This window comes from Schistocerca nitens, chromosome 7, assembly GCF_023898315.1.
Source record: "Schistocerca nitens isolate TAMUIC-IGC-003100 chromosome 7, iqSchNite1.1, whole genome shotgun sequence".
NCBI classification, from domain to species: Eukaryota; Metazoa; Arthropoda; class Insecta; order Orthoptera; family Acrididae; genus Schistocerca; species Schistocerca nitens.
Genome location: NC_064620.1, coordinates 216291158 through 216307459, shown reverse-complemented (window position 1 = coordinate 216307459; position 16302 = coordinate 216291158). Strand labels below are relative to the sequence as shown.

Below are 16302 nucleotides of genomic sequence, written 5' to 3'. Positions count from 1 at the left end.
TTATTTCACAATTTAGTGGTTAGCTAATTTAGCTCCCTTGGGCATTATCAAACTATGTCCTAAAGTATGAGTAGAATATTGAGGACTGCTTGCATTAGATATGGATGCACCACCATTATGTCAGTTTTATACTGGATGAGAACAGTGGCACTGTGGTAGCTTCCTGCTCATCAACTTGTTCCCTTTTAATTAGGTGTGTGGAAGTGTAAAGGTGTGATACAGCACAGAATTTGAGTGCACAATCCTGCTGTTGACAGGATTAAAATAGCTAACTCTCAAGATCAGATGATCTCTAACAAAATTGTGTTGTGTGAAACTGTACAGGGCATAAGATGAAAATTAAATGATGCATTATATACAACTGTACACTGGCTCCAAAAAAGGAAAAGTGATGTCTGGAAAAAGTTTGATGTTACAGTACACACTGCAGTCCAGAAACTTACCATGTTTGTTCAATGCAAAAACTAAAAGATTATATTCTTATCTAATACTTTTACAACAGTCGTCAAACTTTTTTACACTTGTGCCTGTATACATACATGTGCATATACATACAAAATATACACATACATACTGTAAGGCTTTTGTCAAAATGCTGACCCGATGCTGCGCCGAGCTACTCGCCAGGCGTTCCCATATACCTGTGGGTTAGTGCCCGGACAGGTACCATAACCAAGAACACTCTAGCATGCGGCATACATGATCTCTGCAACCACAATGTCAGAACAGACTTATTTGACAAATACTGACCATATGGTCTACATCTACATCTACATGATTACTCTGCAATTCACATTTAAGTGCTTGGCAGAGCGTTCATCGAACCAGAATCATACTATCTCCCTGCCATTCCACTCCCGAACAGTGCGCGGGAAAAACGAACACCTAAACCTTTCTGTCCGATCTCTGATTTCTCTTATTTTATTTTGATGATCATTCCTACCTATGTAGGTTGGGCTCAACAAAATATTTTCGCATTCGGAAGAGAAAGTTGGTGACTGAAATTTCATAAATAGATCTCGCCGTGCCGAAAAACATCTTTGCTTTAATGGCTTCCATCCCAACTCGCGTATCATATCTGCCACACTCTCTCCCATATTATGTGATAATACAAAACAAGCTGCCCTTTTTTGCACCCTTTCGATGTCCTCCGTCAATCCCACCTGGTAAGGATCCCACACTGCGCAGCAATATTCTAACAGAGGACGAACGAGTGTAGTGTAAGCTATCTCTTTAGTGGACCTGTTGCATCTTCTAAGTGTCCTGCCAATGAAACGCAACCTTTGGCTCGCCTTCCCCACAATATTATCTATGTGGTCTTTCCAACTGAAGTTGTTCGTAATTTTTACACCCAGGTACTTAGTTGAATTGACAGCCTTTACAATTGTACTATTTATCGAGTAATCGAATTCCAACGGATTTCTTTTGGAACTCATGTGGATCAACTCACTCTTTTCGTTATTTAGCGTCAACTGCCACCTGCCACACCATACGGCAATCTTTTCTAAATTGCTTTGCAACTGATACTGGTCTTCGGATGACCTTACTAGATGGTAAATTACAGCATCATCTGCGAACAACCTAAGAGAACTGCTCAGATGGTCAGGCTGGACATGCGTCAAATCAGAGAGTTATCAACGGTCACAGAGTCAGCCTTTGCCGTGAGGTCACTAACACTCTGCCATCATCCTGACAGAACCACCTGACAAGGGGTGCCAGCTGATGCCCTCCTAGCCACCATCGCCTCAAGCCACCCAGCAGTCCAGAATTCACTCCCTGGATGTCTGCACCCATCACTTGCCATGGCAGGGCAGGAACCAGCATCCCACTCTCAGCAGGTCGTCAGCCTGCTGTGTAAGCCCTGACATTGCTCAGCCACAGCCAGGACCACAGACTATGAATGGTCGCATCACACCTGGTACGCAATAGGCGTAGCTGGGGTATCCATGCAATGATGCGAGTGGGAAGTGCATCATTGAGCCATTGTATCCTCTCAAGACAAGCTGGTCTGAAACTGTTGTAACTAATCTTTGAGGCTCTGGATTCTGGCAACCGGACGGTGTTAAACACTCAAGCTGGTCCCACACATGATCTATTGGGGACAGATCTGTGGATCTTGCTGGTCCACTTTGCCTTTCTGAAACACCAGAAGACTTGGATTCCCCCAAAGTCGCCACCATACTCGCTGAGAGTTGTCTTCCGGGGGAGTGCAGAACCCCAATTCATCTCAAGTCCCAATCATATCACTACTCCAAATGCAGTTGTTTGTGTTGTGGTATTGGCAGCCTGTGCATGCGACAGTAATTCCTTAGTCAGCTGTTGCTAGTCTCCAACTAATGGTGCGGTGTGACACTGAATGCTGCAAGTCCATTACTTGTTCTCAGAAGGCAGGTGCAGACATGAAGGTGTTACACTGTGCTTGGTGCACAATATGCCAATCTACCTTTGTGATGGTTAGATGTACCAAAGTAACTTTGTACATGTACAAGTCACTGAATGGCATGTAAATGATTAAAAAGCAGCAATTCTCTGTGGCAGAATGGCCACCAGAGGGCATTAGTGTGGTTCACATTCACTGTTATTACCAGCGCTCGTAGGGTATACGAGGAATGTGAACTTGGAGTAATCACTATGAAGTACATGTAGATGCATACTCATGTAAGACAGTGTTATCAGTATCTGAAAGAGTTTGTAACATACTCACTGTAGTCTACATTAGACCACTCATTGAATTACGCAATATTTGGATTTGTGGGGCATTTCGTATGATAGTAGCACACACACACACACACACACACACACACACACACACACACACACACTTGTGTACTTTCCCTTCTTTCTATGTTGTTACAGTCCACTTTTAACTGACTACAGCCTTAAGTTAGGAATTTTCAGTTAAATTGACAGTGGCGGAGACTGGTGAGTCAAGTCTCCGAGTATACAGAGATGGTACTTTTAGAGATAACATCATAGGACCCATGTTTAAAACAAGTACACATACATCATTTTTAATGTTATTGTGGACCTATGTATTAAAAAATTATTATTTGCATTATTTACCTCAGCTGATATTCAACAGACATTATGAAAATTAAGATGAAGTACATAGCTGCAAAATCTGTCCCATGGACTCTGAAAGTAGATTAAACTGATATTGGCACCAGATATTATAAAAGAAATCTCTGGTTGTGAAAATTCTGTACTAATTATCTACACTTTTGTTCTATGACAAATTGTAGTAATGCAGCAACCTTGGTATAGTTTCTAGTATTTGTGAAAAACAACACTCAGTTTCTTTTATTATTAACAATGTAGACTGATAAACTAACAGCAATGACACCAGTAAGACATGGATTATCAAAAATAAAAATGATACTTGGAAAGTCAAGCAGTGTGAGACTACAGGCACACAAGCTGCCATCTGTTTCGGAGCTTTTGAATGCACTTCCATGATGGTTACTTCTTCTGTGGCAATCACCTAATGTATTTTATTTGCATGAAGAAACCAGTTCTCAAATTGCAATGGGTTATAATCGAAATTATTTCTTCTGGGTAAATAATACACATTAATGGTTTAAACACTATCAAAACTAATAAAACCTTGTACTTTGATGCAGTCTGCCTTTATGTGTTAATAAGCTTTCCTTAAATTTCCAAATACTCTACTGCAGCACAGCCAACTGTAAAGTGCTGTTTCATGCTGACAACAGCTTCTGTTCACTTGGTAGCTAAATTATGAAGCAAAGGTTATTTCTAGCTACTTCTCCTGTGCATGCACTAGGGGACTGATGACCATAGATGTTAAGTCCCATAGTGCTCAGAGCCATTTGAACCATTTTGTACATGCACTATGTGATCAAAATTATTCGGACACCTGGCTGAAAATGACTTAAAAGTCAGTGGCGCCCTCCATCGGTAATGCTGGAATTCAATATGGTGTTGGTCCATCCTTGCCTTGATGATAGCTTCCACTCTCGCAGGCTTACATTCAATCAGGTGCTGGAAGGTGTCTTGGGGAATGGCAGCCCATTCTTCACAGAGTGCTGCACTGAGAAGGGGTATCGATGTCGGTCGGTGAGGCCTGTCACGAAATTGGCATTCCAAAATATGCCAAAGATGTTCTATAGGATTCAGGTCAGGACTCTGTGCAGGATAGTCCATTACGGGGATGTTATTGTCATGCAACCACTCCACCACAAGCCGTGCATTAAGAACAGGTCCTCGATCATGTTGAAAGATGCAATCACCATCCCCAAATTGCTCTTCAAAAGTGGGAAGCAAGAAGGTGCTTAAAACATCGATGTAGGCCTTTGCTGTGATAGCGCCACAGAAAACAACAAGAGGTGCAAGCCCCTTCCATGAGAAACACGACGACACCATAACATTACTGGCTCCAAATTTTACTATTGGCACTACACACACAGACAGATGATGTTCATCGGGCATTCGCCATACCCACACACTGCCATCGGATCGCCACATTGTGTACCACGATACGTCACTCCACACAATGCTTTTCCACTGTTCAATCGTCCAATGTTTATGCTCCTTACACCAAGGGAGGCGTCGTTTGGCATTTACTGGCACGATGTGTGGCTTATGAGGAGTCGCTCGGCCATGAAATCCAAGTTTTCTCACCTCCCACCTAACTGTCATAGTACCTGCAGTGCTTCCTGATGCAGATTGGAATTCCTGTGTGAAGGTCTGGATAGATGTCTGCCTATTACACATTACAGCCCTCTTCAACTGTCGGAGGTCTCTGTCAGTCAACAGATGAGGTCGGCCTGTAGGCTTTTGTGCTGTATGTGTCCTGTCATGTTTCCACTTCATTATCACATCGGAAACAGTGGACCTAGGGATGTTTAGGAGTGTGGAAATCTCATATACAGATGTATGACACAAGTGACACCCAATCACCTCACGACATTCGAATTCCTCGAGTTCTGCGGAACACCCCATTCTGCTCTCTCACAATGTCTAATAACTACTGAGGTCACTGATATGGAGTAACTGGTAGAAGGTGGCAGCACAATGCACCTAATATGAAAAACGTATGTTTTTGGGGGTGTCCGGATACTTTTGATCACATAGTGTATGTATGTCTGTATGCATGTCAAAGATTACTCTCAAATCCTTGGATTGGTTTCAACCGAATTTGGCACACAAACAGTAAGCGTTACGAATATCAGCACTGTAGGATTTACAACCTCCTAGCTCCAACAGGAGTTGAGATGCACGAAAAAATTATTTTTCAGCACCTGTACTACAGGCTGTCCTCCACAATACATATGTTGTGACAGAAGTATCATCCTGCGTTATTGACATGCTTTGCAAGACAGTCTACATTTCAGAGGCAAGAAATGGTTTTCAATCCCTGACAGGAAGGCTATCCTGCACAACAGATGTGCTGTGGAACTAGTATTGGCCCACTTTATCAACCTGTTTTGAATGGGCTACACTTGTGGATGAGCAGTGCTGGGGAAATGCTGAAATGGATAGAGGAGGGTATGGAGAGAGAGAGAGAGAGAGAGAGAGAGAGAGAGAGAGAGAGAGAGAGAGAGAGGGAGGGAGGGGGGGCAGAGGTGATGGGTAGAGAAGGTGAGAGAAGGAGATGGGCAGAAATATGGGGAGGAAAAGATGGGCAGATAGGTGGACAGGAAGACACAGACACAAAGGGGAGGCGGAAATTTGCGGAGAGAGAGTGAGGAGAAGCTTGGCAGAACAGAGAGCAAGGAGAAGATGGACAGAGAGAGAGGGGGGGGGGGGGGCAAAAAGATGTGGACGGAAAGAGGAGGAAGTGGGTAGAAAGACAGCATGAGGAGATGGACAGAGAGGAGGCAGGAACAGACAGACCAAGTGAGAGAGGGAGGAGGAGATACACAGAAAGAAAGGAGAAAATGAGACAGGGGGAGGAAGAGATGGACAGAGAGGGGGAGATGCAGGAGGAAAAGGAAGAAGGGGGCAGTAGTAGGAGATGGAGAGTGAGGGGTGGGAAGAGGCTATTAGGCACAGGGTGGGGAGAAGGATATGTAAAACAAATGTTGGAGATTGGAGAGTGAGGTGGACTGAGAGAGAGGGGGGGGGGGGGGGAGGAGCATATATGTGTAATACATGTGTCAAATACATGTCAGCAAAGCCATAGGGGGAAGGCTAGTGTACATTTAAAGCAGAATGTAAGTATGTACGTATGTATGTAAGCATGTTGGTAATGCACTCCTGGATTGATTTCAACCAAATTTGGCAAACAAACAGAAAAATTCACAAGCATCGATAATGCAGGGTTTATAGCCCCCTAGCTGCAATAGGATCAGAGACATGGGCTAACACCTGCTCCCTGGCATATAGGCTGCCCTGTATGAATAGTATTGGCCTGTCTCACCGACAGCTTTGCACGCCAGTCTACACATCAGGGGCATGACACAGTTATCCAGTATCTGACATGTAGGCTGCCTTGCACAACAGGTATGTGGTGTTGGAATAGTGTGATATTCACAATCAGAGCCAGACTTAAATTGTTAGCTACTGAACTTCTTATGATCTCTTTCACTTTGTTAAGTTAGTTAAAGTGTACGACCTCAGCTACTGAGCCATGCATCAAACATCACTAAAAGCTGAATTCTGTATAAATCCTTTTAATAGACATTTATTACTTGTTTCAATCTGTGTTACACATATTACTGGTTTTAGATACAACGTGTCACAAATTCTGTGATCTTTATTGGGTAAAGCTTGACCTTTAATCAATTAAAGGACCATAATGCCATTAATCTGTTAAGATAACAAGCAGTACTGCAGAAGCAGTGCTGCAGTAAGGCAGTCAGCACGTGGCACTCTAAGGTAATATGTTATTAATATTTAAATCTAAAGGTCACATGTTTCAATTCTTACTGAATTACAGAGAGCATGGGTGAACTTTTATTCCAACGAGTAAAGCTTATAAGGGACTGCAACTACTTTTCATCACCAACTGAGCAGATATTAAAGCAACAGAAGTGGGAGCTCCAGATGGCCAAGCGTATACAAAATATAGCATTTTTGGTTGGTGCAGCTCAGGTGAGGCACAGGCAATTTATGTTAGCACAATTTCCAGGCAGCAGTTTGTGCAGTGAAAAGAGTACTTAATGGTAATAAAAGGGTTGTGGTGTAGATTCCCTATGCTGGAACTTACCCTCCTCCCCCCCTCCCCCCCTCCCCACCACCGTTCCCAAGCACATTTGGTTTACATTCATAAAAGGATCTCTTTCATCACACATTTTGGCAGGAAACCACGTGTAACACATCATTTCACCAAATATTGGCAACAATAAATACAATGAAATGTGTGTTGATGCAGTCTTTTCTAAATGTGATTTAGTTTTCACTCTTGATTAGGTAACAGCAGTTTTGAAACTTCTTAACCAAATTCTTTAGCTAATGTTAAAATTGGACATTGCAGAGTTGCGATGGTATAGTGAATTTGGGAAACAATCACTTTAATACTGCATGATAATGAAATATTTCTTGAACCTATTCTTATGTGTCTGAAGCTGAATCAGAATATTCACATTTGATATGTCACCCAAAGTACTGTGTGTTAATTAACCTTTAATGCACCTCAGTCACTGTTAATTATCTTTTTTATGTGCAGGTCCTGCAAAGCAGTATCTCTGTAGAACCATATGTGTGCCTTCTCCTTTGCAGCAGTTATTGGTGAAAGGAAAAATGATATTACTATAATTACAAAATTATATCAACATTTCATCATTGGCTGTCTTGTATTTGCTTTAATGGGTGTACAGATCAGATTACTTTGTAACTTGGAGCAGATACAATATAAATTAAATATAACTTATGCCTTGAAGTGACATTTCATTTTAGAACTTCTTTTGTTCACTGCTTTTTTCATTCTTGGAGAGGGTGTCTACTCCTTGAAAGTCAAGACACTGCCAAGTTGTGATTTCAAAACATGAAAGGCCACACCCACAGTAGGTGAAGATATTTACTCAGCATCATGCCTTCTACATCTACATGACTACTCTGCAATTCACATTTAAGTGCTTGGCAGAGGGTTCATCGAACCACAATCATACTATCTCTCTACCTTGCCAATTACTTGAACCACACACCTCTCCATTCCACTCTGCACATATGTGAAACAAAACGACTGCGCACAGCACGTTTCATGACTTTTCCCTACCTAATATTACTTTACTATTTTGCAAAGATCATCTTTCCTTGTCATAAACAGGGAGTGAAAAATGTCGTTTGTCTAGTCGGCATGTAACACTACAGTGTCAATCATCCAACATATTGAAAAATCTCATTGTATAATTGTGAATTGTTTGTCCTCCCCATGAGTCAATTACCACAAGAAATCTATTCTCCTACACAAAGGATTTCATCACATCAAATACAATATATTGAGCATTATCTCAGTTTATTTGAAGTCTAAGTACTTTAAAAAAAATTCTGCATCCGTATCCAATCTCATGACCCTTGGATTACCATTCTGCACTCTTTCTCCTGCATCAATTGCTGCCTGGTGTCCAGGCAAAAATATGGCTCATGCTTTGCCTGAACCTCACTAATAACAGTATTTTTTTCTAAATGCCTGTCCATCTGGAGCTCCTATCTCTGTCACTTTTGCTTCTGGCAAAGCCCTGTGTACACCATAAATTTGGACAAAATCACTAATTACAAGCAGGTGCGATCGCACTGTTACTCGGACAAAGCCACACACCCCGATACCCAACATGTTTGCTTACTGGAGAGAGTTCGATGCACTTGTAACTGATTGGCAGTAACTTTATGGCTACTGTTCTACAATGGTGGATATGCAACCTATGGTTATTAGGAAAATTTTGCTTGATTCAATGTCCCGTGCCCTTCTCTGGGCTTATTACCAGCCTGTTTCTTCTCCACTGTATACTGGTATATTTTCTTCATCTATAGGCTAATTCTGGAAGATTCACATTGAGACAGCACAAAATGATGGGACTGTATGGCCAGCAGAAGTTGAAGTAGACAGTGTGAACAGTAAACAAAGTTTTCGCCAAATCTGTAGATTAGTGAATGCACTCTTCTGCAATATGTAGCCATAGAAATAAAGTAATATATCAGGAGGATAATGTGGTAAATGCCTACCTGAATATGTTACTGCTCTTCTCTCCTGAAGTTTTGGTATGGCACCACATTCATACTGTTGGAGTTTTTTGTACACTGCTACTGCACGCTCTTTATACCTGAAACAAAGTAATAATATGGTAGCAATATTTTCAGAGCTGTAACAATTTTCAGTAGACGCATGTACACACACACACACACACACACACACACACACACACACACACACAGAGAGAGAGAGAGAGAGAGAGAGAGAGAGAGAGAGAGAGAGAGAGAGAGAGCGGGGAGGGGGGGGGGGTCCATGTCAGTGTAGCAGGGAAGGAGGAGGAGAAGCTAGTGCAGCAGAACTGTAGAAAGTTGCATAAACAATGGGAAAAATGGGAGGGGGGGAGGGGAGGAAGTGGGGTGCCAAGATACTGCTAAGAAATCTATTTTAAAGATGGTAGAGTACCCGTTGACAACGAGGTCATTACAGATGGAGCACAAGCTCAGACTATGGAAGACAGGAGCAGGAAATCAGAAGTGCCCTTTCAAAAGAACCATCCCAGCATTTACCTTGAGCAATTTCGAGAAATCACAGGAAACCTAAATATGGACAGCCAGATGTGGGTTTGAGCCATCATCCTCCTGAAAGCGAGGCCCGTGTGTTAAAATTGCACTACCTCGCTCAGATGGTAGAGGACACAATGCAAGAAGGCACCGAGCATGGATAATGAGTTGCATAAATAGCAAATTAAAACACGGGAAGGAAGAAGGAATGAACTAGTTAGGGTCGGGGTGGGCACAAAAGGGGTGGGGGAAAAGTGCAAAGAGATGGGATGTGCCCCGAGGCACGTGGAGGACACAGGCTAATAGAGATTGATGCCAAGACACAGTGATCCCAATAATTACTTGTAGAAATTTAATTCCACCAATTTCAATAAAAGTTAACTTTCTTATGTGAGTAGCTTACGTATTCCAGCTTGCAAATACATTTTATAAACGGATTTAATTTCTTTTTTCACAGGCATTCCAGGCTGTTAGATGTCACTTTTTTTTAAATATTTATCATAGTGTACACAGCTGAATGTGCAGTATGAACTGAAAGACCACAGAGTAAATTTCTGTCAACATTTACTATGAGAGAACTGCACTTAGGAGAAGTTGGCAGTATGTTGTATGTCAGATATATGTAATAGTCAATTGCACTCTGTAAGGGCAAAGAACTGTATTTCGGAAGACTGTTTTGGGAAGCTGAGGCAACAACACATATAATGGCCTTTCTCTCAATTAATAATGCAGCAGAACACAGTGGTCCATCACTAGCTTAAATCTATGGAAAAACAGCCTACACCAGATATTACTGGTGATGTTAACAGCTGCAAAAATATTCAGATCATGCAACTGGTGTACTGTAGGTGTGTCAGTTTATTTATCACTGTGCTTCAGACTGTGTAAATTGTTCCAATTTCGAACACAATAAGAAAAAAAGTATTTAAGGAAAACCAACAACTTCTATTTGAGTTATGGTGTGACTTGCATAACCTAATCTGAACATTGCAGTTTTTGTAGTATGTAAAGAGACACTGGAAAGAGCTGATACAAGACAATATAAAGGGTTTTTGACTGCCAGGGACTGCTGGTTCCTGTTGCAGATGAATGAGGCATTGTCCACTGTCGGCTGTCTCTGGGGGTAGTGCCTGGAGCTGCTGAATGATGCGTTATGCAGACGTGCCATCTGCCACAACCATAGTGGCAGACATGTAGTAATGTGTGAGTTACTATACCTCTCCCTCCTTGGGGGAGAAGAGTGCCCAGATGTTGGCTCTCCGTGACACTCTGATGGTTGACACAACCGTAGTGACAGATGTGGTTGTCCCGTGTACAAACAGCTACCGGTCCACATGAATGCATGAATAGGGGTAGCAATGGCATGAGCACAGACCCATGTGTCTTCCTCCCCCACCTGGAGAGCAGGCAGAAGAAACCAGCTCCTCACAGACTGCAGACATGTTGACGACAAACGCAGAGCTGGGGACTCTGAGTTGGGGGTGCCGCAGTATGAAGAGGTAGTGTACGGGGCGATGGTAGGGAGGTGGTATGCAGGCAGCAGGGAAGGTGGCACCAGCATCAGTGGAGGAGGCACCTGCGGCAGCTTAGGAAGCAACTGCAAGTGTGCCAATAAAGCCTCAGCAGCCCTCCTCCCTGCATGAGCAGGCACTGCAAGAGCAACAAGAGGTTGAGGTATGTCACCTGTGTACGGCTGAGCCACTAGGGAAGCAATGGAAGATCACATCAGGATGGTGGGCAGGCACAGACTGGGTGGTATGCCGCCCAAGCATATGGCCATGCCGGTGGAAGAGTTGCCAGTGAGGTGGGTCACCGTGAGGCTTCAGTACTCAACAAGAGCAACAAGAGGTTGAGCTGTCACCTGTGTATGGCTGAGTCACTAGGGAAGCAATGGAAGATCACGTCAGGATGGTGGGCAGGGTGGTATGCTGCCCACAGCATATGGCCATGCCGGTGGGAGAGGTGCCACTGAGGTGGGTCACTGTGAGGCTTCAGTACTCAACCGAGAGTGCAGCTGATTGGAGTGACACACCAAAGGCACTGATCAAAGTGCACCATGTCTGCACTGCCTCTGGACAATACCTTCAAGCCAACACTGGTGTCATCTGAACAGTCAGGCCAAAACTGGAGTACCAGGTGCACACCATGATGATGGTGGCGGCACTGCAGGACATCTGTCCAGCAACAAGAGATGGAGCAGTGTTCACAGCTGCTGACTGTGGAAGAGTTTGGCAGGCTTTTGTCCCCATTCAGTAAGAACTGAAGAAGAATGTAAGAGCATCTTCCACAAGTATGGCATAAACAATCACAATGGCTTCTCTTTAAAAATTCCTATAATGCAGTTGAGCTGCAATGAGCATTTTGGACACAAAAGTGCTTTCTCAGAGCTAGTTGCATGATTATGAGCCAGAACTGCTTCCACCCCATACTGGGATGCATCCGTGGACAAGACTAAATACTTACCACGTTGGAAAGCCACAAGGCAAAGCGTGGAGCATAACTTGTTCTTGAGTTGCACTAAGCTCGCACTGGAAGAAACCAGTGATAGTATGATATTTTACCACTGAATGTCTGCAGTTCCTGCAGACTGGTTGGATGAGGCTAAGTCATAATAGCAGCCACATGCTGTTCCAGGGGTCCAACACCCTGCCTGGAAAATTCATGACCATAATAAACAAAAGAGGGTTGAAAAAATTGGGACTTCTTAAAATTACATTTAAGGCCTGCATTGTGCAAAATCATAAAGAGACAATAGAGGTAACATAGCACCAGTGATGACAATATCATCAAGGTATCTGACGCAGCAAGGAATATCAGCCGTTAAGTCGCTTCAAAAAGCAGTGAAATACAACCGGGGCACTAGCCAACCCACACATTAAACACTGATATTAATAAAGCCCAAAAGATGTGTTTACAACAAGCAGCTGTTTCAGTGTATTATCTAATGGAACCTACAGGAAGGCTTCAGCTAAGTCAGTTTTGGAAAAGAATTGGCCCTCAGCCAATTTTGCAAACAACTTATCAGTTCAAGGCACAGGGTCAATAACAAACTGTGTATTTATGGTAACTTCACAGATGCCAGAAAGTCGGGGTTTTTTTTTTCTCCAGAACTAATAGTGCAGCCCATTCACTTGTTGAAACTGGTCTAACGACGCCAAGCGTTATCAACAGGTCTATTCAAACTTAACTTGTTTGCACAGACTTCACTAGTTCCCATAAGGATACAGGTATAGGCTGTGCCCAGAAAAAGTTGAGCTGAAGGTTTAAGCTTGATATGTGCCGTGAAATTGTTCACACTCCCTAAATCTAAGTAAACAAGTCCAAAAATTCAAAGCACAATGAATCCAACTCTTGATCATGAATCTGAGCTGACATGATGCACAGAGTCAGTAATAGAAAATTCAAAAGCAAAAAATGCATCAAATCCAAACTAATTCTCAGTACAGGGATCACTAACAAGCAAATAGACCAAGAACAGGACTATGCTGTTTACTGTAGTTTACCAGACAGCTCGTGATGAGAGCCAACTGTGGGGAGCCCAGCCATGTACACATTTGAGATATGGGGAACAAAACAGCCACTCTGGTGTCCACTTGTAGCAACAACAGTTTGTTCACCAGACATTTCGATAAAGGACTTATCCTGACCTGCAGGCAACAATGAAATAGTATGACTGTTCATGTCCATTGGTTCAGAGGAAGGTTGAGAATGACAAACTGGTGCAACGTTGCCTTTCTTGTGACACTTTATGATACAATGTACACTACGTTTGTCTGGTGCGACCACATTTCCTTGTTTGCATGGCATCGACTCCCTCTTAGCTTGGTGAGCCTGTTGCTATGTGCAGTTGTTCACTATCAATGACATAATGTTCCCCCACACTTTCATTTGGTGGCCCACTGAATGGGAGAGCTCAAAGGATTGAGCAATGTTGAAAACTTCTTCCAAGGACAGATCTTCACATTGAAGGGCCCTCTGATGAAATTCGAGTTGGGTACAAGGTGGTAATCATATTGTGAACCATGGAGTTGTCATAGGATTCTTTGGAGGTTTTAGCAATAAAGCGGATCAGATCCTGTAGCTACACTGCCCAAGCCCAATAAGATTGATGTGGCTGCTTGAGGCACTGGTAAAACTCTATGTGAGTAGCAGTGCCATGACTGTGCTTGCAAAGACAGGAAGACAACAAATTACACATTTCATCAAAGGAAAGGGAAACCAGTTACTGTAAGGGGACCAACTAACACGACAACAGATACATGTGAGGAGGAATCCATGGCAAAAACAATGCGTTACAAGTATCATCATTGTCACCCTAAATGCAACAAAGTACTGGCGGAACCATTTTTCATAAGCTTCCCATCTTCAGCAGGGTTCACATAAGGCAGAAACAGCAGCAGATGCACCTGAGACAGTGGAGCCTAAATAGACAACATAGCCTCGAGTTTTTTCAAAGCAGTCATAGTAAGTTGCTGCTGGTGTAGAAGTGACTAAAGTACCACCATCATGGAGAAATTACATGATAAAACAATCACTGAAATTGAACACAGAACTTATTCTCATTGACACTTGTGTTCTAACTCAAAACACAATAAGAAACACAGTACCGAAAAACCAACATCCTTTGAATCATGGTGTGACATGTGTAACAATCAGAATGTTACAGACTGGTAAAATGTATGAGAGAGGCTGGCCAGAGTCTGTGCAAGAAAATACAAAGGGCATTTGCCCACAAGGATCCACTGGCTTCCTGCTGAGGTGCCATCCTGCTGAGGTGCCATCTACTGTCAACTGCCTCTGGTGAGAGTGCCTGGATCTAACAATGGACAACTGCAGAATCAGAGCTAAGTACTTTGTATGTAGTACACTTAACTCTCTTCCCTTTAATTCTAAACAAAGTAAACATTAACTTCAATATTAATGTTGGCATTCCCAAATAATCAATATAACGAAAAGGCTACGCCAACAGTAGGCATTTTATAGTTACAACAGTAATGAATGCCACAACTAAAGACAATCAATTACCTTATATAATCAAATATAACACTCTTCAAGCACAGGGGGCTAAAATTGATTAATACTGTCTTCCATGTGAGCTTTGATGATGTGAAAATAGGTCAGTAACTGCATAAACCTTCTCAAAATCTGTGAATGAATTTAATATGAATGACAATGTAATCAGTTAGTAATTCTGAGAGTAGAATGTTATATTCCATATTAAATTGTTGCTGCTGGCTCCGGAATAACACTGAACAACACACTAAATTCTTTTCACACAAATGAGTATTACTTTGACTTCAATCACAATGCCACCATAGTTGTTTTAAAGTATTATCATATTTTTAAAGACTATTATTATTATTATTATTATTATTATTATTATTATTATTATTATATGATTACTTTCTCAGACTTTTTAGAAGTCTGGTTAAGAATGGAGTGACGCGGACCTTTATCAAGCGTCACTTCCTTTTTGCTGTACGGTATATGTTATATTGCATTTAGGAACTTTCGGGTAATTGAACATGTATCAATAATTACGGATTTCTGTAATTGTATATATATGTTTGGATGTAGCTGTATTGCATTGATGTATTGGTGGATATTGTGTGGTATGACTCCTGTAGTTGATAGTATAATTGGTATGATGTCAACTTTATCCTGATGCCACATGTCTTTGACTTCCTCAGCCAGTTGGATGTATTTTTCAATTTTTTCTCCTGTTTTCTTTTGTATATTTGTTGTATTGGGTATGGATATTTCGATTAGTTGTGTTAATTTCTTCTTTTTATTGGTGAGTATGATGTCAGGTTTGTTATGTGGCGTTGTTTTATCTGTTATAATGGTTCTGTTCCAGTATAATTTGTATTCATCATTCTCCAGTACATTTTGTGGTGCATACTTGTATGTAGGAACGTGTTGTTTTATAAGTTTATGTTGTAAGGCAAGCTGTTGATGTATTATTTTTGCGACATTGTCATGTCTTCTGGGGTATTCTGTATTTGCTAGTATTGTACATCCACTTGTGATGTGATCTACTGTTTCTATTTGTTGTTTACAAAGTCTGCATTTATCTGTTGTGGTATTGGGATCTTTAATAATATGCTTGCTGAAATACCTGGTGTTTATTGTTTGATCCTGTATTGCAATCATGAATCCTTCTGTCTCACTGTATATATTGCCTTTTCTTAGCCATGTGTTGGATGCGTCTTGATCGATGTGTGGCTGTGTTAGATGATATGGGTGCTTGCCATGAAGTGTTTTCTTTTTCCAATTTGCTTTCTTCGTATCTGTTGATGTTATGTGATCTAAAGGGTTGTAGAAGTGGTTATGAAATTGCAGTGGTGTAGCCGATGTATTTATATGAGTGATTGCCTTGTGTATTTTGCTAGTTTCTGCTCGTTCTATAAAGAATTTTCTTAAATTGTCTACCTGTCCATAATGTAGGTTTTTTATGTCGATAAATCCCCTTCCTCCTTCCTTTCTGCTTAATGTGAATCTTTCTGTTGCTGAATGTATGTGATGTATTCTATATTTGTGGCATTGTGATCGTGTAAGTGTATTGAGTGCTTCTAGGTCTGTGTTACTCCATTTCACTACTCCAAATGAGTAGGTCAATATTGGTATGGCATAAGTATTTATAGCTTT

The 16302-nt window shown here is 41.8% G+C and overlaps 1 protein-coding gene across 1 annotated transcript in view; it reads right to left on the bottom strand.

Moving 5' to 3' along the window:
* The window catches only part of LOC126195033 (death domain-associated protein 6-like), a 179632-nt gene that overhangs the window by 119528 nt on the left and 43802 nt on the right, over positions 1 to 16302 (bottom strand). Inside the window, exon 4 of the mRNA XM_049933477.1 lies at positions 9127 to 9224. Within this exon, the coding sequence (XP_049789434.1) occupies positions 9127 to 9224 (98 nt within the window). The remainder of the gene's footprint in view (positions 1 to 9126; positions 9225 to 16302) is intronic.